Source organism: Balaenoptera musculus, chromosome 15, assembly GCF_009873245.2.
Source record: "Balaenoptera musculus isolate JJ_BM4_2016_0621 chromosome 15, mBalMus1.pri.v3, whole genome shotgun sequence".
Taxonomy (NCBI): Eukaryota; Metazoa; Chordata; class Mammalia; order Artiodactyla; family Balaenopteridae; genus Balaenoptera; species Balaenoptera musculus.
In genome coordinates, this window is record NC_045799.1 from 82,545,417 (window position 1) to 82,572,982 (window position 27,566).

A 27,566-nucleotide genomic window follows, 5' to 3' on the forward strand; every position below is an offset into this window, starting at 1 on the left:
GAAACAGACAGAGACACTATTCCAATCCAGTATGTTATTAACCACAGGCCGACTCCCAGGATACAGACAAGGTCAACAGGAAGAACTCAATGCAGAATTCACACCCGCCCAGCCCTCGCTCACCTTTCTCATACAGGCTTCCCCGGCCTCCTGGAGCTCACTGTTGGTTGAATTAAGGGCTTTGAAGAGGGCAGCGATGATCTTCTCTCTGGACTGAGGAAGGTAATTGCAGGCAGCAAGCGCATCTTTAGGGAGAGAAATCAATATAATTTTCATCATTAGCCTGAAAAACGTACAATTTCCTAGTCTAAAGGCTCTTACCAACCAACAAATATATGAGTCACTAAACTTCTTTCCTAGTATCTGGCCTCTTGAAAGACAAAAGAACGCACTGCCTTCTAATCACAGGCTCACTATTATCTAAGTGTGAACACTATTACCGAAGAACGCAGCAGCCTGCCAGGAAGTCCATGATAAACCTTACTGCCCAGATAAGATGAACAAGGGCTGAAGGAGAGAAACAATGGGAAAACAGGGGCTGAAGGGGGTCCCCAGTGCACCCATGCCCCCAAGACATCCTCACAGGTGAGAGCACGGCTGACCTGTGGGCGGGTGCATGCTGAATTAGCCCAGGATAGAGCCTCAGATTCTGGTGATGAAGGAAGCAGACACACACAGCCCAGCTGTCTCTCCACTATCCAAGTCTAATCAGATGGTCTCCTCCCAACTTGGGGGGGTTAAAGGCTTTGAAAATGCAAATATCCTTAGGCAACACCACATGCCTCCAGCCTCTATGTTAAAGGTTAGTTAAGGGGTAACATTGTAGCAAGAGCAATGCCCATGCCCGCTGACAGGAACGCCTGAGAGGCACCCACCAGGAAGCGTGAGAGGCTCCCAACGCCCCACCCACCACAGCTCTGGCTAGCTGTGTCTTGAGCCCCATCCTCAAGCTCAAGTATTATGGTCTGCCTCTCAGCTCCTCTACCTCTAATTCAAGGAGGATTCTGGTAATATTTTATTAAGTGTATAAAAGTCAACAAGAGACAAAGTCAACTAAGCAACTTGTATTGGGTATTTATCAAAAAAGGGGGAAATGACTGTTTCTAAGCATGAGGATGAGTACTGATCTAGTATATGTTCCTAAGCTATGTACAATTCCTGTGCTAAACAATGATTAACACATTCTTAATGAAAGCCTAGAGACAGCAGGAGTCTCAAATGCTTCTGAATCATTAAAAAGTTTGAAAAGGTCTAAATACTCCGATTCAGATGAAAATGGCAAGATAGGAATGGTATGACAACTCTCTTAAACCAGAATATTAGAGAGATACATACTTTAGAGTTATATATAGTTCCCATAAGACAGCTATAAAGAGTTTACTATAGGGCTTCCCTGGTGGCACAGTGGTTGAGAATCTGCCTGCCAATGCAGGGGACACGGGTTCGAGCCCTGGTCTGGGAAGATCCCACATGCCGCAGAGCAACTGGGCCCGTGAGCCACAGCTACTGAGCCTGCGCGTCTGGAGCCTGTGCTCCGCAATAAGAGAGGCCGCGATAGTGAGAGGCCCGCGCACCGCGATGAAGAGTGGCCCCCGGTCGCCGCAACTAGAGAAAGCCCTCGCACAGAAACGAAGACCCAACACAGCCAAAAATAATAAAATAAATAAATTAAAAAAAAAAAAAGAAAAAGCAGTAACTTTCAATTAAAAAAAAAAATACACATAACAACAACAACAACAAAAAAAGAGTTTACTATAGAGTGAAATCCAGTTTATTAGAGTAAAAAGAATTATTTAAATCCTAGCAATCTATATAATCCATTGACATCTCACTATGTAGTTTGATAAATATACAAACATAATTTTTTTTTATTCCACCTTAAAAAGACCACAAGAAGTCAGAAAAATTAGACAACAAAAAAACGCCACTGTCTCCCTTCACTTTTGTATCCCGTAACTTGTCTCAGATTTACATGAACTTACTTAAGGCTGCAATTCGTAAAGGTACGAGTGACGGAAGGCTTTTATAGCAGGGCAGTTTTGTTAAAGCTGAATCTTCAGCCTCGCACAAATTCAAGAGCTGCAAAAGATAGAACTTAATTTAGCCTGCTCTCACTGTGAAGACAATAACCTTGCAAGTAACAGAACACAGCGATCTGCCACATACAACATGATTAACAAACTAAACCCAAATCCCAAAGCATTTAAGTATCAAAATGTGCTTGACCTTCCTTATTCTAAAGCAAAACTCAGTCAACCCCTGTGACACTTTCTGACCCACTCTGATACCATAATGTTTTTTCTTTACGCAGAGAATCACTTTATCTAAACGCAAATTCCAAGATGGCGGGTAAAACTCCTCCTTGTTCAGAGCTGCTTCCCAATGCCTTGGGCCAGTGCCCAAGAAACATACATGTTATAATTCAAGAGTTGGAGCAGTTATCCTTTTTTTTTTCTTTCTTTTCAAGTACAGAGAAGCATAAGCAGGAAGTATTTCACTGGAAATACCGTAACGCAGATACTCCAGTGGCTAGCCTTCCAGACACTTTATCAGACTAGTACACATTTATATATCTAATATCTAAAATGTTATATATGGTGTTCTATTACTTCTTTCCCCTTCTATTGACATCCTGGAAAATGGTACCATTTTTTCCCTTAAAGATTCCTACCTAGTAAAAGATTTAAAACAGTAGAGGAGGACATATAGAGAAAAGCATTTCAACCACCCACCCTACTCCACCCCCAAGAGGAAACCTTCAGTAACGCTCTCCTCATATATAACATATTTGTATACACACACATATACAGAACCCTCTATCTATATCTAGAGAGAGTGAGCATCAGAAACTAAGTTAGAAAGCCAGACGTCCAAACGTGGCCACACCAGAACCACCTGGGACGTTTTTAGGCAGTAGATTCCCAGGTCTGACCCCAAATCTACTGAACCTAAATCTTCGGGAAGAGGACTCAAGAGTTTCTATTTTCCGAAAGATCCTCACATGTTTTTATGCAGCTGGCATCCTGATAAACACTTTCAAAACCAGTTTAGTTTCCTGAAATTTAAACACTCACTACCAGTTTCCGGTCTCCAGCTCCATGAGGAATTTTCCACATAGGTTACAACACATCTGCCTCTGAAGCCCCCAAAGGCAAGTTCCCCTCCCATTCTCCAGGGGCTCTCCTGGACCCTCCATCAAATCTTATGAGTGATGTTATACAAGGGATATAACAAGGTATAAATGATCTCAGCTAGAACACATGATCAATGACCTTATGTCCAAGCAAAAACATAGGACTTAAAGAATCAATAGGTAAATTTTTCATAATTGGAAAATTCAGACTTAGCATAGATAAGGAAGAATTTGCTTCCTTATGACTTTTGCCTCAGTTTACTCTGACGATGCCTCCAGAAGTATAATTCACGTCTCATAAAAATTTCAGATTAGGACTGATAATCAACAGCCCATTATGGAGTCTAAGAATTAATGCTTATAATTTGACTGTATTTATAGTTTAATTTCTATTTATCATTGTCTAATTTCATCCCACACTGTAATATTTACGGTGACAAACACTTATAAAGTGCCATCCACCACCGCCTGTTATCTTGGGTCAAGGGGCAAGTCAAGTCCACTAAACAAGAGCCCAGCAGGACAGCGGAGTGATTAGAAACCAGGCTCTAAAACAACTGTGGTGGTTCCACCCTAAGCTCTCCAGCTCACCTGCTCTGTAGTTTTAGGTGTCTAACAAACCCTAAGGCTCAGATTCTGCATCTTCAAAATGAGAATCATCAGTATTTGTACTTCATGGGGTGCTGCCAGAACTAGGTAAGGGCATTCACGTGAAGTGAGTTCTCAACTGCAAACGGCACATTCAAGTGGTTGATAAATTCAGGAAACTGGGCACCTGCTGATACGAGAGTGATTAAGGTAGATGCTACAGTCTTATCTCTAGAATACAAGCTCAAGGTCCTGAAGAGCAAGGCTCCCTGTGGAGGGCTAAGAGAGCTCGAAGGACTCAGAAACCCCCCACATTCTACCGGACATCTCCAGTCACCATGCCTACCTCTTCGCCAATCCCGGACGTAACATACCTGTGCCGGGGGCTGAGCCAGGCGATGGCCGGTTACCATGGTCACCGCCCGTGCCTTCTGAGTGCTGCCTGACCAGTCTTCGTGCACAAAGACAGGTTACCAGACCCACGCCATCACCATCCACACCACGCCGCACCACCACCCCCCTACCTCTGTGTAGAACACCTTATGCTCCACCACGTTAAGGTCCATTGTGAAGAGCCTGGGCTGCAACGTGGTACAGAACGTGTTCCCCTCCATCAGGCCAATCTGCGCATTGGCAGGCTGGTGTCGGAGCAAATGCTTCTTAGGTGGGACCATATCCTGGAGAACCTGGGAGAGGCAGGGAGGAAGCATCACTGACCAGCCGCCCCTCAGAAAGCAAACACCTCTCAACACAATGTTCTAAGCCAATTAGCAGTTTGAAAACCATAACTGAGATCAAAAGTTATCACAGACATCCTTTAGTTAGGAAAGGGAAGCTCCATTTCATACGCTGACACTGGGTCATGGAAAGATGCACGTCAGATACGTTTAATTCCTACGGGTCCAGAGTAACCTCTTTCACGACCACCACCACCAAAACAAGAACAGCACCATCAGGCTGTGCTCTACAGGCCCAGGAAACCAGTACTCTACTCCCTTGACACTCACAACTACTGATACAGATGTTAACATAAGCATGTTGCTGTTTGCATATCTGAGATCAGAAAGAGCATATGTAATAGCACTCTGTTTACTGGACACAAAATTACAAATTCCATATTATCTACAAGTCAAACTTGAAGGAAAAAAAAAGTCTTCAAAGGTTTTGTTCCAACAACCCTAGTCTGGTGACAGACGTCTCACCTCCTTATGGGGTTCCATTATCACGGTCACGCTTTTCCCGGTGACCTGGGCCAGCACCTGCAGGGAGTGCATAGCCTGCTTCCTCACGGTTGAGTTAGGAGACGTGACTTCCCGAACCAGGTCATGGGTCACGTGGTGGAAGGACTTCTCCTGGGCCGCCATGATCTCCTCAGCCCTCTCCTCGTCCTTCAGGGGCGTCGCACACCTCATCAGAAGCTGCTCCAGGGTGGTCTTGGCCATGGCGACTGCCCCATTGGAAACCTGCAGGCCAGGGGCTCCTTAGCGCGAAAGGGGGCGACGCTGCCCACAGCACCCACGTCTCCTGCACACGCTCCCCCCAACACACGCCGTCACCGGGGGCGCACGCCCCTCACGCCAGCTAACGTGTCAAGTCTGCTTCATTAACGTCTGCAAGGTATTCCAGTAGCTAACTCTCCTGCTCATAGGTAATTTCTGTCTGTCATTCAGAAAAGAAAATGCGGATCTAGACTTGATCCTTGTGTTTACCGAATGGATTTAAGCAGGCAATGCCCACCATCTTCTATTTGTTTGTGTTATATCTGCACAGAGCTTCATAAAGAACGCGACTCCTGCAGAAACTTCTGGCCAGTTAAGTACTCTGGCCAGGGGCTGTTCATCATGACAGACAAGTATTTAGATCCTCAGAGAAAGAGAACCTGAGGGCTCTGATCTGTCCTTTCACTGAAGATGCTGTGATGTTTTCTAAGCTTCTAGGAGAGCGTATTTGCGGAACTGTCTGAAACCAGCTGTGCTCCAGGCAAACCAGCGTCTTGAACCAGGATGGTTAGGTTTGGGGTCACCCATCACCTACCTCTCCAGTCAAGTCCATCATGACAAAGAGAAGAGCTTTGAGGAAGGTTTGCTGGTTCTGCAGAACCCAAGTGAGAGGCAGCCGCTCCATGAGAAACTTAATGGACACCACACCCCCCAGCTTTGCGTACCAGGCCTGCTCGTAGCAGCACGCGCACAAGCGTTCCACGATGTAAGAGAAGAGGGGCAGCTGGCACGCCTGGAGAAAAACGCACACAACCCGTACGGTGTTACTCAGTTCTTAAACTATGAGTGATTTCTAGAACGACTACCCTCAAGCACAAACACGCCCACACAGACCTCAATCCTTCCTTACCCTCTCCTTTGAGCCCAGGATGATACTTGCAACATCAAATATCACAGCGAGGGCTACCTCCCCGATCTTGCAAAGTTCCTTTTCTTCATACGCCATACAAATAGCTATCGCATCAATGAGGACCAAGGGGTCCATTCCTTTCGACCCGTTTTCTTCACTGTGAAACATGGCGGTGCTGGGCTGGCTGCCCACCTGGTAGCAGGGGAGCAAGAAGGGACCTGAAAGGAGAGGCAGAGGGCGCGAGGGAAAGTCGGGTTTAGCTCCACAAACATTCTCGTCCCCCAAATTGCAAAACTACCTCGTGTTTTTCCTTGAGGTTAGGAATTTAATAAAAGCCCAACCCTGGTACTCCAGACCACCTGCTGGTAAACTGCAGTTATTTATAAACTAAGTGATCTGACCGGCACTAAGGCTATTTTTCTGAATGTTTTCCATTACACACTGATATTTTCACACTTTCTCAATCCCAATTCAAAGATGTATTAGTTTAAAAGGAGAACCACAATCAGGTATCTTCTTTAAAAAAATCATTAGCGAGGCCAAGAGGTACAATATGGGAATGACCACGGGTTATGCTCTTGACATACAAGTAACAGTAAAAAGCAACAACATCCACCTACAAAACCTAACCCACACACAGAGAACAGTCTGCCAGCAACTATTAATTCATACCTGGCAGGCGCCCAGCATGAGGCAAGATGGGAGTTACTGAGAAGCGTACAGGTCTGCTGGAAACACTGAGAAACAACCTAAGTGTTAAACTGTACAGCACTGACTGTCCAGGCAGGAAGAGTAAAAAAAAAAAAAGGAGGGGAAGTTCTGTGTTCTGCAGTGTCTGGAGAAAACCACTTGTTGATAGAGGGTGAGGGGCCCTGAGGACCCAAAGTGCTACTCAAGTGTGCGTGCCCACTGACCAGCACTGAGATTAAGGTGAGATTAAGTGTTCAGAAACTTAGCAACTGGCGGTGTGGTGAAATTTTTACTGTCTTTTCCAAAATCACCAGTCTGCAGTGGGTTAGAAACACAGAGACAAACGAAATGGGTCCTTCACCACCCAGAGCCTGAGAACCCCGGAGCAGAGGCGAGGGGCGCACAGGCAGGACGAGCCCAGGAGCAGGGGAAGCACAGCCTGCAGACGGAGCAGAGCGGAGGGTGAGCCTCGGAAACACCACCACGGACAGGAGACCAGCCAGGGCTGTGACCACGAACTGTCCCTGTTCTACACACAGAGGGGCCAAAAGTACTCAGCCCCCAGGATGAAAAACAAAGGGCCAAAACGTTAAACTCGGTGTATTTTATAGGTAAAACTTGGTGACAATTTTCAAGTGAATTCAGCACCCACTGCTGACATACCAACTATCTCTGTCAATAGTGGAAAACTATGAAGTGGAAAACTATGAAACAAAAGCCAAAAACCAATCAGCCAGAGTCAGCTTCTCTGAAACACAGCGTCTGACCGAGTTTTTGAAGCTCCCCGAAGGCCTCAACCCACCACTTCTCTGTCCCACTCACCGCACTGCTGGGCAACTGCCACCATCGTGTAGTGGCGAATCAAGCTGGCTACAAAGGGCAGGGCGCTGGGCCGGAGGTCTTTAATGACAGCGGACATGAACGCCCCGGTCAGAGCCTGCTCAAACGTCTTCCGAGCTGGAGTGTCTTGAGCTTTGTAGCGATGTGATATGATGACATTGGGTATGGTCTTTTCTGTAAAGCTGCAAGACAACAATTAAATCCATCATCACGACACTCAAGTCCTGAGCCCATGATTCCACTACAACTTACTTATTTTCAACCTGCCCACTTTCCTCTTGTGCAGATAGGCCTGAGTGAGTTAATTTCTCTGCTTTAATTTCAGCAACACTTTGGAATCAAACATGATGAATTTCATGATGAATGTTTATAGCCAATGGTTCAAGAGACACCAAATATGTTCTACCTAATATGAGCACAGGTAATGAATCAGAGGTAAATTACAAAAGGACAGCACATTCAATATTTTTGCAATTATTTTCTATTTTAAGAAATTTGATGTTTGATATTAATCTTTTATAATTAAATAAGCCAAATTGTAAGAAGTATCAACGATCAAAGAGAGATGAAAAAAGCTATTACTTAAAGGCAACTATATACCTGTTATACGTTGAAAAATCACACCACGAGGTACAGAATCAAATGGGGCTATGGGTCTAAATGGATAAAGGGTTTACTGCCAATTATATGAGATTAACTAAAACCCAAGAAAGCAGAGTCAGGGAAGCACACATCAAACACAAGGATAAGAAACGGTCGTCAATATTTTTAAAATTGTTAGTTTCATCCAACCAGGAACAGGTCCAGATAACAGAAATTTCTTTCTGTGACCAGAGTCTGCCTCTAATATTTGCCCACTCACTCTCTGGTTCTGCCCCCAAAACTAATAAAATACACAGGCCCTTCATTTCCACGTGCAGCATCTTCAAACAGAGGGAAGAGTGGTGGTCACACTCCCCACCCCACACCTGAACGTCTCCTTAGCTCTTTTCCAGGTTGTAATCATGCTCTTTAAAAGGCCACTGGGTCCAACTAATGCAATCAGACATCTGAGTCCCACCATCCCCCCGGCCTGCTCTTCCACACTGCTCCTGACACCCCAGTACATGCTCTTCTGGCTTAAGCCAAGAAAACCTGCAGTCAGCCAGAGTAAGTCACAGCCTTTCATCCACTTCCTGTGAAACTTAGGGCAAAATCCAAAGTCTTCTTGGTGTTCCCCTGAGGCCCTAACTCAGCCCCATCCCACCCCACTCTCCCTCCTGCCCAGCGCACTCCTTAGCCTGAGACGCGCAGCAGCACTTATCACTAGCTGAAGTACTATGCATTTGTTTCTTTCTGCTGTTGTCCGTCTACCCCACTAGAATATAAATTCCTTGAAGGCAAGGATGCAGTCTTGTACACAAGCCTTGAACAGAGCCTGGTTCTAGCAGGTACTCAATCTATGAATGCAGAGATGGAGAACGAACAGTCTTAAAAATAAGTGGGTCCTGAATCTCCAAAGGGCAAAAAGTAAACATGGACCCCTACTCCACTCCATTCACAAAAGTTAATTCTAGAGGATAAAGATCAAAATGCAAAGGACAGAACTACAGAGCTTTTAGAAGATAATACAAGAGTATCTTCACGATGAGGATGCAGAAAATGATTTCTTACAAACAATATAAAAAGCATAAAACAAAAGGAAAAATTTATCACCTTGACCACAGTAATATCATGAACTTCTGTTTATCAAAAAATTCGGCTGAAAGGCTTAGAAACAATGAGCACACCTAGCAGAGAGACCTTGGTCTGTGTCCATTTCTTCAGGAGCCCTCATTCCTTTGATAGGGAATGGTGACTCCAGGGCTGGGGGAGAGAGGGCACGAGGTAAGCCAGAAACATCCTGCTGAGCTACAAAGGATGCCCAGAAACTGACGGGGACACGACACAGGAATACAGGAGCCAGCCAAGAGGGGCTCTCAGCGACTCTATCTAGACAATCTGGTCACCAAATTAATGGACTGTCACCCTTTAAATAAATTAAGAATCCATGAGTCCATACTACTATAAACAAATATGAAAGGAGACAGAAAAAGATCTTCCTTTGTAAAAAAAAGAGCACATGGAGGTAGAAAATCACCATTTTATATCCATACAAGAGAATATGATTCGGCAATGAAAAGGAGCAAACTACAGACAAATTTTGCATCATGGAAGAGTTTCAAAAGCATTATGCTGGGACTTCCCTGGTGACGCAGTGGTTAAGAATCCACCTGCCAATGCAGGGGACACGGGTTCAATCCCTGGGCGGGGAATATCCCACATGCCGCAGAGAAACTAAGCCCATGTGCCACAACTACTGAGCCTGTGCTCTAGAGCCCGTGAGCCACAACTACTGAAGCCCGCATGCCCTAGAGCCCACGTGCCGCAACTACTGAGCCCGCGTGCTGCAACTACTGAAGCCTGCGTGCCTAGCGCCGGTGCTCCGCAACAAGAGAAGCCACTTCAACGAGAAGCCCGCACACCGCAATGAAGAGTAGCCCCTGCTCACCACAACTAGAGAGAAAAGCCTGCATGCAGCAATGAAGACCCAACGCAGCCAAAAAATAAAAATTTTTTTTTCAAAATTATAAAAAAAAAAAAAGGAACCGTACAATATGCAGCCCTCGGTTTGGCTTCTTTCCCTTAGCCTGGTGTTGGAAATGATCTGTTCATCTTGGAACACGAGTCAGTAGTTCATTCCTTGTTACTGCTGAGATTTCGTTGTGTCCACGCACCACGGATGACAGACATCTGGACTGTTTCCAGTCTATTATGATTCTTAAGGCTACAAGTTTCCCTCAAAATATAGCCTTAGCTGTACCCCAATTACATCTGACCACATATTGCCCTTTTCTTTGCTCTTCGTTCCTGTGGGACTTCAAGCAACTATGCCACTTCACACTATTCTACATGTCTCTTAACTCTTTTTTAAATTTTTTATCTTTTTCTCTCTCTGCACACATTCTGGATAATTTCTTTTGACTTATCTCTTATCTAAAGATTCTCTTTCTGCTTTTTTTTCTTTAATCTGCTTGGGCAATTTTTATAACGTTTGTAATTTCTTGGAGTGTTTTCAAGTTTGTCTTTCATTTATTTTAAACAGAGCAGAAGCATAGTTATAACCTAGCTGTGGAGATCCTCATATCTGCAGTCTGAGCAGATCTCTTTCTGCTGATTCTGTGGGCTCTTATTCATGCTGCCTTATTTCCTTGTGCACTTGGCTATTTCTCACTGCTCTCTCTCCAATGCTCTTTTAACAACTGAGCACCTACTATATATCTGGCATTATCTTTGACGCTGTGAGAGACGTAAAAATACAAAGGAAAAACCTCTTCCCTGAAACTTATAACACAGAAAGATGACAGACATACATTACCACAAAAGATCATTATAAAAAGGTCACAGCCTTAAGTGATATGAGCGAAATAAAAATGTCACACAAAAGGATCACTCTGGACTGGAAAAGCAAAAGATCCCCTGAACACCTATCATGCGCTGGCGCTGCACATGTAACGGTGAGCCGAAGGGAGAGAGGACTGACCCTTGATTCCTGAAGCTTGCGACCTAGTGGAGGAGGCAATACTAAAGGAGGATTATGACTGAGAGAAGTTCTAACTGACAAGCGCCCAAGGTTCTTCCCATTTTCTCTAAAAGGCAAGAGAAGCATTGCTGGGCAAACAACACGTCATTTTCCTGAACTGAAGGAACATACTTAAAGCACTAAGAGATCTGGGAGGTCCCCTCCATCCCTAATTTTCTGAAACAAGTTATGTCCCAGCACAGAGAATTGGACCGTCAGCATACTTAGGGTGTGCCAGGAGCTGGTAGAGTGCGTGTTTATTGTCCTCCAGACTCATCATCGCCACCAGGAAGCACCTGATCACTTCCCACGCCTGCCTCCGGTAGCAGGGCTCCGTGTTGGCGCTCTTCAGGCAGTCCAGAGCCGTTTCGATGGCCTACAGCAAAGAGACGCAAAAACTGTAGTCTCTGCTGAAATGACATAACTCTGAGAAGCTTGCACGGAAAGCACGTGCACCACCCAGAAGAACCTGAATGCACGCTTGCTCCTGAAGAGAGCACAGGGGGCCTGCAGACAGGCTAGCAGGTATTCTCCAAATGAAACCTCCAGAGAAGGCGACAGAAGTATTATGACATAAAGAGCTGCCATGGTTCAAACTGAAATGGGATGTGGAGTTCACTAATTTCATGCTTAAGTAGCCAATGGGAGATTCCAAAAATTAAGTGAGCTCAGAAGGCCTCTTGTGGTAGATTTTGCTGGATTAAACTACAATCTGAGTCATCTCGGTTCAAAACTAAAAGATGACTTTCCTAAGCTTTTACTAAATTCTCTCTTTAAAAGAGGGTTTACTTCATTTTTTCAGAAAATCTACATAGCTACATACACATTTTATCCTTTTCATTAGGTTGACCAGGAAGGCAGGGAAGGAACAATCACACACAAAAAAACACTTGGAGTCTTTAACAGCTAAGGTATTAATGTTAAAGATACTTATATACCTAGAAAGCAAAGCCTTAATCTGTGTTGAAGATTAAAGATTTATCCCGGCCCTGTGTGAGGAACCAGAGCTGACAGGGGACAGGGGCCCCACCCTCCAGACGCAGCCAGGCAACACAGCACAGAGGGTGACAAGGGCCCCTCACTGCATCACCCCCAGCTTGCACGTCCGAGCTCTTCTGGGGCACCACAGAAGTGCCCTTTCTCCTGCTGCCTCTGACCTGCTCAGGGTTATGTAATAAATCATGCAAGGATTGTCTGAGAAGTGTTATTTTTAAGAATCAACATAACCTACGAGCCAATTACCTGTCCCTTCCCTGCCAAAAGAGGGATTGTAAAGTGTGCCAAAAGCAGAACTGTTGTCACGTAAATCCACTGGCACTCGCCCTGCTGGTCATCCCCTTCCCTGCTGGTTCCTTCAGCCCTGCAGGGTGTGCCACGGCCCTCAGGATGCTGCTACCTGCTGGGAAAAGGGCTCCGAGAGCACCACGGAGTCCCTGGGAGGGTCCAGGAGGACCATGGAAGCTTGTCTTCAAAACCTGGTTTCTTCCATGCTTTAGATGCTTTGGGGAAGAACTACTTATAAAGGGATTTTCTTGCTCTGCTTAATGTATGCAGAGGTCAAGTAAAAGTCAGATGTCTTAGTTTTCATTCTAATACCAACCCTGCCACTGACGGGGCTAAAGCAAATACAATCCTAACTTAAGGAAACGACCTAAAACGTGGCAATGGGCTAGATTCACAGTATGTTCACTGTGGTAATTTTCAAGGTAAAGACAGAATTTTAGTTGTATTTTCTTACAGGGAAACTAGTGTTTATTTGGCAAGTATTTAGATAAAGGTTTTGATGAGAAGCTAAGACTGGAAAGGGCAACACCGTTCTATGGGGCGGGGCTGGGAGAGGGGTGGACACAATTTGTGTGCTTGAGAAAGTTGGGGGGAAAGGTGTGTGTGTGCAGGGGGGACAGGTGGACTGAGAGACGACGACAGGAAACGACTCCAGAGTGACATTACCCATGATGGGTACCCTTCCTCACAAATGTTCAGTAAAGTCTGGCTTAAAAAAAAAAATTACAGAAATCACTACTGTGTAAACTCCTTATTACAGAAAGGTAAACAAGCTGAGTTCTACCGTACAATGCATCAGGACGGAATAGAATGAGCCTGAGCAAAAGGAGGGCTTTGACTGGTTCCAGGCCACAGGACACTGTTAAGACCAGGCCTGCAAGGAGTTCAAGAATCCCAGCCAGCGTCTGGCTCACTGAAATGGCTGAGTCACTCAGATACACGTGAAAGGCTTCTATAAAACCCTTTCCAAAAATGCGCATTATATTAACGGCTAGATAAGTGTTCTGAAAAGACATGGTAACAACAGCTGTAACGAAGGCGGGAAGGCTGGTCATATAATAAAAAGGGGAAAGTCGAACGTGACAACGTAGATTGTAATAAATACAACCTTAGCTGTGTGACAAAGGACCAGGAGGGGTCAGTAAGGTGAAGGGGCGGTGCTCAATAAGGATCAAGCAGAAGCAGCTGAGTGCTCTACAACACGCTGGGGACAGTCTGCTGATTTTTATACAAGGGCAGAGGCGTTCTAAAGGGCACACAGAGAGAAACCAAAGAGCTGTCCGTGGTGCAATAAGGAGCCACGTCTGGATAGAGACTGGGAGAGAATCAGGTACTCAGGAGTGACGGAAATGAGACAGGAACGGGACTAACCTGGGTTCTAAATGACACAACGTAAAACCTATTGGACATCAAAACAGACTAAGTGCAAGGGTGGGGTGGGCTGGGCGACACCTCCCGGTCCATCAGGAAGGATGGCCCTGCCCAGGGTCCAAAGTCCTCAGGGGCAACACCACCCACTGGCCTCCTGGAGTGATGGAAGCTCCAACCGACCAAGCTGGGCCCCAATAAATCTTCATCTTCTTTGAGTTAGAAATTCCCACCCCAAAAGTATATGTTCTATTTCCATGTTTTCAAATAGAAATTAAATGTCTTAAAATGAAACTTACAGTATCTTTAAGAAACTCCCAGAGACTCCAAAATTTACCTTCTCCATCGGGAGCTGAAGAGATGCTTTACAGTCGGAAAACTCCACTGTGATACTGGGGCCTTGAACTTCAGTCACGACGTAGTGCAGCTTCTGGGACTCCTTCAACATCTTCCTGTTACTGCCACCAAATTTACCAAGGACACGATAGGCCACGTGCGAAATGCTGTCTGCAGGGTTGCGTAAGGTGCGCCACAAAGCCTGAAAGTCAGTGCGCTTTCATTAACCCTCCGAGGCGATGCAGTCCCACGGTCCCCCAATCCCAACTCAAAGGTTATGAAAGACTACACGGCAAAAACTCCTCCTCCGACCTCTGGCCCCCAAACACACAGTTCCCTTCTGGAAGCCAACGATGTTAGTCTGGTGTGTCCTTCCAGAGAAGTTGTATGCCTTTACAGAAAATGCACATATAAATATAAATGTTCTTCCATGCTCCTGCAGTACAAATGGTAGCATGTCATAAACAGTGCAGAGCTCAAAGGCAAGAAAACTAAACAACACAGTGTTTGGGCAGATATCAAAATGGGATGGGGGAGCAGAGAGGAAAACACAATTTGCTGGCACAGTTCTTGACCTTGGGTTAGATGGTGCCTTCTCAGGTTTTTACTTCTATTATTAGACTTTACAACTTACAAACATGATACATAAACTACCTTGTACATTTCAAATCTGATATTAGAAAGCACAGTGAAGAGGGAAAACAGTGATCATAAAGGGACCTGCATTACGGGACAAATGAGTCACTGTGTACCTTGTACTCACAATTAGGATAAGGAACAGAGACGCACTCAATTGCTCCAAAACACTGTCAGTTTTCCCACACTTTTTCACCTAAATTATCCTAAGTCCTCAAAATCACCATGGCTCACTATTTAAACCTATTTTCTTAGACCACCTTCTGTAACAATGCCAGGTATTAGTGGCCAACGACAGTCAACATAAAATCTTGGAACTCTTCTTAAAAGTAAAATTCCAATTTCTCTTACATTCCCGTAGGTCCAAAGAGGCTTCCCTTCATGACTGTCGAGAGGTGTAGTCTAAGGCTCCTTGCCCCCCACCTGGCCCACCCAAAGCTCAGGCCTCCTCAGGAGAGGGGGGTCTTCTGCTTACCGTCCCAGGAGGGGGTGGCACTGGGAACGGGAGGGTCCCATCTCCCGGCACTCGCACCGGTTCTTAGCGGGCTGACGGTACTCTGCCAGTTGTCCAGCAGGTAGGGTAACTGTGCCTCCAAAAGCAAGCAGCAGCCCTGACCCAACTCTCCCTGGGGCTGTCTGCCTCACAGAAGGGCAAGAGGCCCAAGAACCCATCCTTGCCTCCTCTTCCCACAGGGAGCTCACCCAGGCTTGGGTCGGGCCCACGGTCTGCCTTCCAGAACCAACGGTCCTGTTCTCCGCTCAGGCTCGAGAGTCAGTCAAGCCTCCAAATGACTGGACTTGGACTTGGAGGCTCCAACCCAACCTCTAGGCCACACTCTCCTGCCTAGATGGAGCCCAAGGTCTACATTTCAGGAATGGCAGGCGAGTCCTGGTTGCATCTCCAACTTACCGTCCAGAGGCTCCTGTACTTGAGTTACCGCCCATCACAGAAAGCTGGCATTCGGACCCCCTACCTGGGGCCAAATACTCTACACCAAAGGGGCAGGTGAGTAAGCAACAGGCAGCCTGAATCTCGAACAATTACCAACCACATTACAAATCACTACCATCAGCAAAACATGAAGGAATAACCTGATATTTGACACTGAGCTCTAATGACCACAAAATATAAACTGGTTTCAAAACCGCCTCCTTTCTTATCTGCTCTGTTTCCTTTGGGGGTGGCCAGACAGCTCTACTTCCTTTACAAGTCTGCATCTCTACTGTGTAACTCGACATCTCTCCTGGAGAAAGAGAGGATCTCCCTGGAAGAAACAGCAGCCATTTAACACCTGCCTTCCCAAGTCATCAGCTTCACGAGAACATGACACTGTGCAAGCCCTATGAAAGGGGAGCAATCCTGCAAAACCAATATTCACTCCACACCTGCAGTATTTCTTTACATCGTTTCGTAAGCCAGAAGACCCACACAGCAAGTTGAAGGCTACACCAGTAGCCCACCAGGGAGCAGGGAGCGCACCGCTCCGCACGGGAGCTCAACAGTGGCCAGCCACTTCTGAAACCGCCAGCCTAAAGTCCTCAGTGAGAACCAGATACGTGAGGCCCGGCGCCCTCTGCTGGCGGCACGGAAACGCAGACTGACCTGCATGAGCTCTGCGCGCACGGGCTGGATGTGGTCGTAGAGGAAGTCGGGCTGCAGGTTGTCCACACACAACTCCAGAGTCCTCAGGCCTTGGCTGACCAACGTCTGCGAGCCGTTGAGAGCCGACACCAAGGGGTCCATCAGCATGGGCAGATAGGGCAGGAGCGAGCTCAGCCGCACGGGCACCGTGAGACACAGCTCCACAAAGAGGTCCTTCATGTGCTGCTTGTGCAGGCCGCTCTGCAGCATGTTTAGCCCTGCGCACAGGGTGTGAGGCCATCGGGGGCGGTTACTTCCCAGACACACGCCCAAGTTAACTGTACAGAGTAAGTGACCCGCCTTTTCACGTAAACGTCAACCTGATAATAGGAAGACTTTTTACGCCTTATAATTTCTGTATTAGCTAAATCTATTCTGTAACTGCACCCTGTGACCTCTTCCGTCTACCTTATTCATGGTGACAACAGCAGGCTGCACATAGTTTCAGTTACAATTAATATTATTTAATCTTGATTAAATTAATTTAATATTAAGGACTAATAAATATTATACATCAAACTTTTAAAAATCATGTCATGCTATGAATAAGCCTAATCTAAAGAAACAGACTCCAATATGACGTGTCCATATCAAGCTTGATGTTCATAACCTTATGTGTTTTTTCAGATTTCCAGTAAACCACAGTTGATGTCTATGCTCTAAAATAAACATTTTTTTAAAAAAAAATCCACTTTCAGTTTTTATAAATGGGAGGAGCTTCCTGCTTATAAACACAACCCCCCCCACGTTTCACGAGGGTAACCAAGTATTTACTGAGCCCCCTCCTAAGACATGTCAGATGAGGACCTGCCCACAGAACCTTAGAGACAAGTGGAAAGAGAAAAGCAAGTAACAGTGGCCGCAAACAAGGCACATCCCAGGCAGCTGAGGCTGAAGAAAGAGGAGCTATCAGGGAAGGCATCACACAGCAGCCACACCAGATCCAGAATCCAGAGATGAAGGTGGATGAGGAGAGGGCACGGCGAAGTTCCCAAGGAGGGGATGCACTTGAACAAAAGCAGGTGGGGAGAAGGAAGGTTGGGAAGAGCGCAGGAGAGAAAATCAGACCCATCAGAGCAGAGGGCGCAGGTCGGGGAAGACAGGGGACGGGGTCAAATACGGATGACAGAGCCTGACTATGGGCCTCCTTAAGCATCTGGCCTGGGGGACATAGGGCCATGTTACACTCAACTTTCAAGGATTTCCCAGTTGCGAAGATTCAATCCCTTGCCAAGCGCTCACCCTTATCAGAAAAAAAAAAATTCCTAGGATAGTGTTTCTAGTCAGTTCATACCTGTAAACATTCACTGGACCCAATATCCCCTTTAGTTATGTATACCTTGGAAGCATTCCTAACACACAGGAATAAAAGAATTCTGTCTATGCAAGTTAGCAACTAGATAAAAATAGAAACATATTTTTATGTATTTTATATAAAGCTTATATCAGCTTTATAACTTGTTTTTTTCCCTTCTTGTTCTGATTCTCTTTCAATCTAGGGATCCCTGATCTTACTAAACCACTTTCTAGAACTGCTTACCAAATGCTACAAAAATGTAACAAAGTCCTAACCGGGGTAACTAAGACCTTCCAACTCCCATTCAACTGAGCAGGGAGAAGAACCCCTCCCTCTAAAGATCCACTGCCCGTAAAGAGAGCAGGACACAGGGATGGACACCCACATATACACGCTGCAGGGGACATGTACATACATCGCCTCACCATGACCTTCACCAGGTGCAGAGCAGGAACCCCAGCAACCAAGGGAAGCAAGACCCATGCACGCACACAAGACTAAAAGGCAACCGACATCACCGCGCTGACCTTGCAGTAGATTTGGAAGGAGAGGCAAAAATTCCTGATACAGGAGATCATGGCTACCTCCCCCGATGGAGCGGAACAAGGCTCGAAGCAGCAGGAAATAGTTATAGGGTTCTTTGGCAGTCTGGGCGAGCTCCATTGAGCTGTTCACAATCTTGTGCAGGTGAGGCTGCAGGATGGAGAAAAGGCAGGTTAACAGGCTCTAAATGAGGAGGGTTCACTGCAAAAAGATAGGAATGGAAGGTAATTTTGATGAATTTATTCCAAAAGGAAAAACAAAACAAAAATTTTCCAACTTTTACTTGACTCAAATTAATTTATCTTAAAACATATGTACGCTTCCACCAGTTTGGCTGTGAAAGAAGCATTTACTAGGTTCCTATCTTACTATGTAGGTACATGATGCCGAGCAGACACTTTGCAACAGGAACTGGAGGGCCTGTGAGCTCTGCTGTTCTTGTGAACAGTCCTTCACGAGACCAAATAATCAAACAAGATGAGGGACTTCCCTGGTGGCACAGTGGTTAAGAATCCGCCTGCCAATGCAGGGGACATGGGTTCAATCCCTGGTCCAGGAAGATCCCACATGTGACGGAGCAACTAAGCCCGTGAGCCACAACTACTGAGCCTGCGCTCTAGAGCCCACAAGCCACAACTACTGAGCCCATGTGCCACAACTGCTGAAGCCCGTGCACCTAGAACCCGTGCTCTGCAACAAGAGAAGCCACCGCAATAAGAAGCCCGCGCACCACAGCGAAGACTAGCCCCCGCTCACCACAACTAGAGAAAGCCCGCACGTGGCAATGAAGACCCAATGCAGCCAAAAATAAATAAATAAATAAATTTATAAAATAAAATAAACTTAAAAAAAAAAATCAAACAAGATGAAAGAAGCCTGATCCTTAACTATCAGAATGCAAAATGCAACCTAAAGGAACTGAAACTTCACTACCAAATACCATACATGCAAAGTTTGGAAGAACCTCAAAAGACATTTGAGATGGTAATGTTTTAGAAGACTTAATTGAAAAATGTGTTCATGAGCGTTTTATTAGCTTATAGTAAGTTTAATCAACATTTTAAGACAGATTAGTTTTTTATCTTGTACTTCAAATCCTAGTTTTGACATGTGACAGGTTAAGTTTGATGAGAATTTTTTTGCAGGTGTATTTAAAGTGAACTGTGAACTGTAAACTACCTGTATAGTCAGTGATACAATTACAAGTCTGTTACTGTATATGGCAAGATATATTTCTTTTATGGATAAATCATACATATTAGTCTCATGACAAAACGTTCTATGAAATTATTCTTTGAACATCTTTCTTGAACAATATTCCAAAACCCCATCATTAGACTTGTCTAATCTATTAGGTTTTATTCTCTTTTTTGTTGGTTGTTGTTCTTCATAGTTGTCCCAGATATTGGCAAAAGGGGAATAATTTGAAGATACCAAATTATGCGGACAAAGACTCCTATTAACTATTTTATATCTTTCTAAAAATTTGAATATTTTCTTTTTATACTAACACAAAAGTAGCATCAAGGTTGTTGACAACTGATTACTATATAACTGAAAAAGTGGAGAAAACTGTCACATAAAAGCACAAATTACTGGTGCTTTATATCACCACCTATATAGTTACTTCAGAAAAAAATGGATCTTTTCCCCTATGGGAAAACATCTCTCTTCAGACAGAACTGATGATAATATTCAACCTTCTACAGAAATTAAGTGGAAGAGAATTTTGATAAGGTTTTTGTTCCATCTGCTGCCTTTAGTGGATGATGTAACCATGCACTGGTTTCTGCCATTTGCTAGAAATCAAATAACTGATGAGATAAAATTATACGTATAGGATTAGTCATCTATAAAAGTGTTACGAGACACATCCCTCCCAGATGGTCTTAATAAAGGAACACAAATTGGCTAGATTCAGAGGGGAAAAATGAACAAATAGTTCTGAAATGGGATGTTTATGTGCTGCCACAGAAAATATGAACACAGAGAAGATGTGCTGTGGAAGATGGGTATGTGACGAGAACTGTTACACAGCCAACCATTTCCCATTGGATCTGAGAGGTAAGATGTTTTTTCCTCCTATATTCTTTTGCGTCACTCAATTAAAAAAAAAAAAAAAAAAAAAAAAGCACGGTGTGCTCCTACACTACTTGTGTGGTCCACACAAGAAATGAGTTTAAAAAAAGAAAATCAGAGTGCCAAGACTAATGACAAACCCTGCCTACCACGAGGGCTCTGAAGTGTTCATTTTGGATCAGGAGACAAACAGATTAAGCTCTGCTTTAGAAACACATGAAACGTTTTCTACACTTGGCCCTGATTCGTTGTAAACATTTATTAATTCAATATTACAATATTTGTAAATATAAAGAGCCACTCCAGTTTCTGTACAAAATGAAGAAAATTAAAAAGCAACAACAAAAAAACCCAAACACAATGCACAGCTTGGATCTGAGTTTACCTTCAGCATTTGTTCGTTTTCAGCTGCGAAGAGGGAGACAGAGCCAAAGACCAACTTGAACAGCTTGAGGTACAGGTTGGAGAGCTCCACATTGGAGCCCATTTCTGGCAGGCGGTCCAGGAGATATTCCACCAGAATTGTAGCAAACAGAGCAGAGGTAGTAGGATTTGCCAAGAAGGAATTGGCAACAATCTATCAAAACAAGAAACACATGTGACAAAAATCATTACTTCCAAAAAAAAATCCCACAAGGACTCCGAGGCAAAAAATTATACAAATCAATTTTCACTTCAAAGTAAAGGAGCTGTTACAGTGGAGGATTACCGGACTCAATGTCAATATTATGACATAGTATGAGTGTGTTTCATGTTTTGGTAACTGCAATCATTGTTGCTTTTGCTGTGGTCATCCATGTACGATGCTTGGTGTCAGTCTATTTATCTCTTGTAAAAATAAATACAGTGTCTGTGGGTGAGTTGTGAAAAAAAAAAAAAAAAAAAAGAAAACTACCATATGGCAATTGTATCAGTTACCTATTACTTTGTAACAAATTACCCCAAAGTGCAATGGCTTAAAACAACACACATTATTTCACAGTTTAAAAAAAAAAAAATCATTACTTCCCCAAAGCGGATTCAAGAAAAAATAATGAACTTGCCAAAATTACCAAATCAAATCTGTATCAGACACTTCAAGCAATGAATTATCCACCAAAAGAAAAAGAACAAAACCGATCTGAGCGCTGAGTGGAGCAGCTCACTTAAGTACTTAATCTGTCATTTCATCGTCACCATCAAGCACCAAGAGCCTACATCTAACACGTATTTAATTTCTACTATGAAAGGAACTGGTCCAAAGCATCTTAAACTTTTGAAAATTTTTTTTTTACTACAGCCTAATAGTTCTCTAAATTTTGCTCTACAAGCACTATCCTTAGGCATATCACTTAGAAAATAAAAGGAATACCAAGTATTCGACACATGTTGAAAGAACATAAGAAAAGAGTGTCATACCTGAAGAGCGTAATTTTTTGAGATTCTTTCCACCATATAAGGGACTGTAGTCTGAAAGATTTCTTTAAACGTTAATGGGTTCATCATCGTGAAGACGCCGGCAAAGTGCTCCAATACCTCCTTCTCTTCCTTCATTCTAACAGTTTGGCAGTTTGCTACTCGAATGTATGTCTGTCCATTTCCTGCTATCTGGACCTAGCACAGGAAAAAAAAAACACACGGGAATTAAAACTGAATATCTCTGAATATATTCCAATACACAATCAGATCAACTGCATACTTAAAACAGAGTATTTGAGATAACAAATCTCTGCCACCTCCCCCCTCCCAAATCTTTTTAATTCTCTATTCTCACCTTAAATTTGCAAAAAAAAAACCTCAAAAAACAAAAACCTTCGTTAGGTGTTCAAAACAGTAAGAAATTTAGTAAAATTAAGTATCGTTTCTATTGCATTCCCTTTACACCATCTGCCCCTCAAAATACACTGACACCTACAGGAATTCTCACCATAAATGCAACCCTATGCTACAGAACAAAAGCAAACCTGGGTATATGAATACTCTAGACCATCCAAATAGTAACAGATTTCTGAGACCCCTTCCATCACTAGCACCTCTAATTCTAAGAGGCGTTTTCCACACTCAGGAGCCTGGTTTGAGGGCACTCACTGCCTTACCTGATAAATATCTAAAGCCTGCATTGCATATTTCACAAGTTTTATGTAAATCTGCGTCTCTTTGGGCTGCAACTGCTTGTTGGGAATGAACTGAGTTTCTGGAAAAGAGATAGCACAATAAGTTAATGTGAATAAAACCCACTCTATGAAAAACATCATTTGTCGAAATGATTCAAGAGCACAATTACCACCAAGCGCTTTGCACGACGTTATGCCCCACGTGATTGTCTTGACGCCACAGACCAAGGTTTTTACCAAACTCCGGCAATCCGTGACTTGGAATGTCTGCTTGTCTTCCTTGTCCTTTTCTCCTTGCTTCTCAAAGGGAGGCACGGGGGCTGGCGTCACAGGGGTGGCAGGGGTGGGGGGCGGGGGCGGGGGCGGGGCTGGGGCGGGAACGGGGGCTGGAGAAGGGGCAGGGCCGGGAGCTGCGGGGGCCGCAGGCACGCCCGGCAGAGCTGCTTCCACGGCTCCGAGTTCCGACTGAGGCTTGCACTTCTTAAAAATGGCAGAGAGCTGGTACCTCGCAATGGTGTGGAATTTGAGAACAAAAACCTGTCAGGAAGAGAAAGTGGAGGGGAGACAAAAATCATTCCTCTTCAATAGGCCAACAACCCTTCCAGAAGACAGAAAAAAACTCTCTCTGAAACCACCTGCTGAAGTTGGTGCTTTTCCCCCACAGGTACTACAGCAAGCGTCACCATCTCCACTTCACCCGTGGAGAAGCAGCTCAGGAGAGCTGGGTGACTGGCCTGATGAGCAGGGCCTGGATGCGACCGGGGACTGCTCCGGGATCCACACTATCTCCCCCTGACCCAGGCACCCTGGGTATCTCTCCAGAGAAGTTCACAGATAAGGTAGCACTTGTCGAGGCGGTGTCCCAGAAAACAACTCTCCTGATTACTCGCCAGGAACTATGCTAAGAGCTCACGCGCTGCCTTACTCATCTCAAACAACCTTAGGAAGCAGACACTGTGACTGTCCCTGGTTAGAAGACAGGCAGACCAGCAGAGGGTCAAGCATCTCGCCCAAGGATCCTTGGCTAGTTGATGGGGTAGTGGGGATTTGAACCCAGGTGGTCTAAACACCCAGGACCAAGCTGGCAACTGGGCGGCCCGTGAACTGCCAGCAAAGCGCTCATGTGAGCGGAGCGCCGTGCGGTGAAGACGCGGAGGGAACAGGTACCTCCAGCATCCGCATCAGCACGTCCCGCCCATTGCCGCTCTCCTGCTCGCTCTTGGAGCGGATGCAGTCCACCAGGTTGAGCAGGAGCTTGCAGGACATGGTCTGGATGCTGCTGGGCAGGGACTCGTCATCAATATTCTTGGCGAAGAGCTGGACGGCGAGGGAGAGGTCACTGAGGGGCAGGTGCTGACGGACGTGGTGCACAAGGTCGGCCAGCGTGCTGTAGGCGAGGGGCCTGCGGGCAGAGACCTCTGCTAGTTCGCATCTCAGAGGCCCCACCCGCCTCGGCTGCGGGCCACCATCTCCACCACTACCTGTGCCCCAGGGACACCCCCAGTGGGATGGCTCATCTGGGGCACGCTTTATAGGGTCCCAGTTTCCCCCTTGTTACTTCCTCCCAGCTACATGATTAGAAGGCTCAAGCCTTGTCTTTTTGCTTAAATCTTTACTTTCTAAATTAAAAAGGTTAACTTTGTGCACATCATGTTTATACCAGCACATCTAGTTAACCTGAGCAGAAGTAACTACCAGCTTGATCGTGCACTGAATGGGTTCTGTTGCTCAAAGCTAAACAGCCTGTGTCAAATAACACCTTATATACCATATATTTTATCAAGCCGCAACAGCAGTGTTCAGGCCACCCAGCACTTTCACTCACTGAACGTCTGGACACCTGCCATGTGCCAGACACTGGGCCCAGCACCAGGGATACCAGTGACCCCAGTAAATAGAGCTCCTGTCCTTAGGAAGCTTATTTCCGGGGAGGGGGGCGGGGGGGGAACACACGAGTAAAGAAATCAACTGTGCAAGTCGCTAAGTGTTGCAGAAGATGTGAAAAGGCACCAGGAGAAAAACTGGTGGGGGCCAGAGAAAGCCCCTCCGAGGTGACATCGGCTCTGTGACCTCAGCCAGGGACATTTCCATCTGGAAGAAACAGGCAGGTCAAGGCCCTGAGTGGGAACTGCCTGGAGGAGTCAAGGGGCCGCAGAGGCCCGCGTGGCCGCAGCAGGTCAGGCAGAGAGAGCAGAGTCAAGCCCCGCGGGGGCCGCATGCCATGGTCGAGAGTCTGGGTTTTGTCTAAGGGCGACCGACAGAAACCACTGGAGGGTTTCAATCTAACATCCATTCAGGCGGGTTCAACCCCAAGTTATAAAAAATGTCTTACTCGATATTTTACAACAGTGTTTTCTATAGAAAACACAGTGAACGGTCTACACCATATTCAGAATATTCTGCATATTTTTCATATGATCAATCACACCTCCTTTGTTAGAACCAAAAAATGACTAATGTTGATCCATTTTACATGGTAAAAGATGATTAAATGTTAATTCTCTCCTTTAGAAATAATAAGCATGATCACAGCTACATTTATTTTATAAAATGCATAAGAAATAAAGACTAGGAGGAAACAGTTCAAAATATTAGCCACGTTAGTTGATCTCCTTATGGAGAACCAAAAAGTTTTCTCTCCTTTCTTCTTAGTAGGTTATCAAATCTCTTTTTTTAATAAAAAGGTGCATTTTTACTACTTAGAAAGCAAAAAAACTAACACTAGTCAGATAGTTCTACCTACAATTTAAATCAAGACAACTACTCTGATTAAGCCAAGGCACAAGAAGCAACCTAAGGCGTTTCCGAAACTTCCCGCAATTCTAAATCCAGCGGGAGAGGAAAGGCCCAACAGTCCACGCTCGTTGAAATGCTAACGAAGTGTCAGGATCCACGGTCCCTGGCACTGAACAGACCAGATATCACGGGTTCAACATCATACCTGAGAGTCTCTCGAGCAGTATATCCTGAGCCAATTAGTATGGATTCATCAAACAGCTTGTCCATGCAAGGAATGAACTCTGGAACACAAACATTCATTGCATACATCACCAACCAAACCAGGTGTGCGGTAAGTCACTTAACAGTACTTTCACAGGAGCCAGGCTGTACCAACGAGCAATCCAGATGTGGGGCAGCGTGGGGAGCAGGAAGGCACACGAGCTACTTTAGTCTAAGACGCTGGCTGTGCTGGGCCACACCAGCCACGTGTCACAGAGACGCGGTCGGGATCACATTCAGTGTCAGAGAATAAACTAAGAAACCGTGAGCCTCGTATCCCTGGCGGGGAACTCGCCCCCAATGCTTCGTGGGAGGTGCTGTCCATTGTCCTTAAAAGCTGGCACGATCCACCCAAGGGGGCAGTATTCCCTAAAGGCCCCTTTATCCACTGCCCTGAAGTCGTCCTTCTTCAAGACTGTAAGGTAGTCATTATGGAGAAATAAGGATACTTCTCTATAGGAATTACAAAGGTCTAGGACATCCTAGTGTTCTCACAGGCATGGGTCCCAAGTTAGGGGTCCTGACTCTTGGGATAAGACTGACTAGAGACTCTGTCCCTCTAATCCCCCAGGGAGAGCCACCACCAAACCTCCCCCTGCTCCTCTGCAGGCTGAGGCCCTCACGGGGTGGAACAGCTGGTCCCCACTCAGGGACAACCGATGTTTCTGAGGATGCGCACACAGGGTGGCAAATAGTAGAGCAGACAGTACATTCTTTGCCAGCAAACAGCTACTGAGGATCAAAGATACAAAAGACACATGCACACTGGAGAGACGCCTCCTACAGCCAGGCAGCACAGGAAGAAAAACGAGAGAAGCCACGAGTAGTCCCTGAGGTCGGAGGAGGGGACGTGCCCCGTTGCCCACGGCGAGGTGGCCAGGAGGAAGGAGGCACAGAGGAAAGATGCAGCGGGCTGAGACCCCACATGCCGGAGGGCCGGCTGCGGGGATGAGTGATGCATGCAGAGAAGAAATTAAGTTGCACGGCACTGGCTTCCAGATCACCTCCAAGACCCAGAATCAGTTTCTAGGGAAACAGGTAAATCTGTTAAACAGTCAGGTTTTTCCAAACTACTGCTCCTCAGGATTAGCACAAATGGGTGACCATCTGATATCATTTTGGATGCCAACAAAGGAATGTTTTCACTAACATTTGGTAGTGGATGTGTAAATTTTAAATATATGCATACATGTTTTGTATTTTATAATATGGCTAACATTTAACATGATTTTTTTTTTTTAACTTTTTTTTGGGGGGGGGTTATTTATTTATTTATTTATGGTTGTGTTGGGTCTTTCGTTTCTATGCGAGGGCTTTCTCTAGTTGCGGCAAGTGGGGGCCTCTCTTCATCGCGGTGCGCGGGCCTCTCATTATCGCGGCCTCTCTTGTTGCGGAGCACAGGCTCCAGACGCGCAGGCTCAGTAATTGTGGCTCACGGGCCTCGTTGCTCCGCGGCATGTGGGATCTTCCCAGACCAGGGCTCGAACCCGTGTCCCCTGCATTGGCAGGCAGATTCTCAACCACTGCGCCACCAGGGAAGCCCCTAACATGATTCTTTATAGGTTTCTTTCAATGAAAACTTCTTGAGATGTCATGATGTTACCTGTTTAAGTCTGGGAACCACTAGGGGCTTCAAAACAAAGTATCTTGTTTAAAAAAAAAAAAAAAGCAACAGCAGCCTCTAAAAACTGAACTCGACCAGCCTAACACGATCTAACCTTGGAGAGTAGCATCTTGGAAATCTGTCAATCTTTGTAGCGTTAACAAGACTGAAACCAAGTTTTATGGTCTCAAAAGAGGGCCTAGTTGTGTGTGACGGATCAGAGGTTATCTGATAACCATGAGAAGGCTTTTTAATCTGTCAGCACTTCAACAAGGAGAAACCTCCTGCTCCACGGCTCCCCAACGCACCTCCAAAGTCCTTATTATTCCAATGGCAGGAATACCGAAAGTTAATCCGACAATGGTGCTCCAGACACAACTCAGTCACTTCAGTAAATAGATTTTAAAACATCCCATTTAAAACTCTTCCATCATTTTCACAACATGGAGAAAGAAAACACTGTTTTCTTCTCACCTTTTAAAGA

The 27,566-nt window shown here is 45.3% G+C and overlaps 1 protein-coding gene across 8 annotated transcripts in view; it reads right to left on the reverse strand.

The window, feature by feature from the left end:
* Nucleotides 1-27,566, reverse strand: part of LOC118880656 (transformation/transcription domain associated protein) — a 112,618-nt gene that overhangs the window by 66,493 nt on the left and 18,559 nt on the right. For all 8 annotated transcript variants that reach the window (XM_036824402.1, XM_036824405.1, XM_036824401.1 and 5 more), the window contains 17 exons: nt 25,421-25,499; nt 23,647-23,881; nt 22,650-23,016; nt 22,462-22,559; nt 21,785-21,979; nt 20,772-20,963; nt 18,292-18,457; nt 16,429-16,685; nt 14,191-14,391; nt 11,426-11,577; nt 7,583-7,782; nt 6,071-6,288; nt 5,756-5,953; nt 4,924-5,184; nt 4,246-4,407; nt 1,983-2,079; nt 124-245 (listed from right to left, as the gene is read on the reverse strand). In XM_036824402.1, the coding sequence (XP_036680297.1) occupies nt 124-245; nt 1,983-2,079; nt 4,246-4,407; nt 4,924-5,184; nt 5,756-5,953; nt 6,071-6,288; nt 7,583-7,782; nt 11,426-11,577; nt 14,191-14,391; nt 16,429-16,685; nt 18,292-18,457; nt 20,772-20,963; nt 21,785-21,979; nt 22,462-22,559; nt 22,650-23,016; nt 23,647-23,881; nt 25,421-25,499 (3,200 nt within the window). The remainder of the gene's footprint in view (nt 1-123; nt 246-1,982; nt 2,080-4,245; nt 4,408-4,923; nt 5,185-5,755; nt 5,954-6,070; nt 6,289-7,582; nt 7,783-11,425; nt 11,578-14,190; nt 14,392-16,428; nt 16,686-18,291; nt 18,458-20,771; nt 20,964-21,784; nt 21,980-22,461; nt 22,560-22,649; nt 23,017-23,646; nt 23,882-25,420; nt 25,500-27,566) is intronic.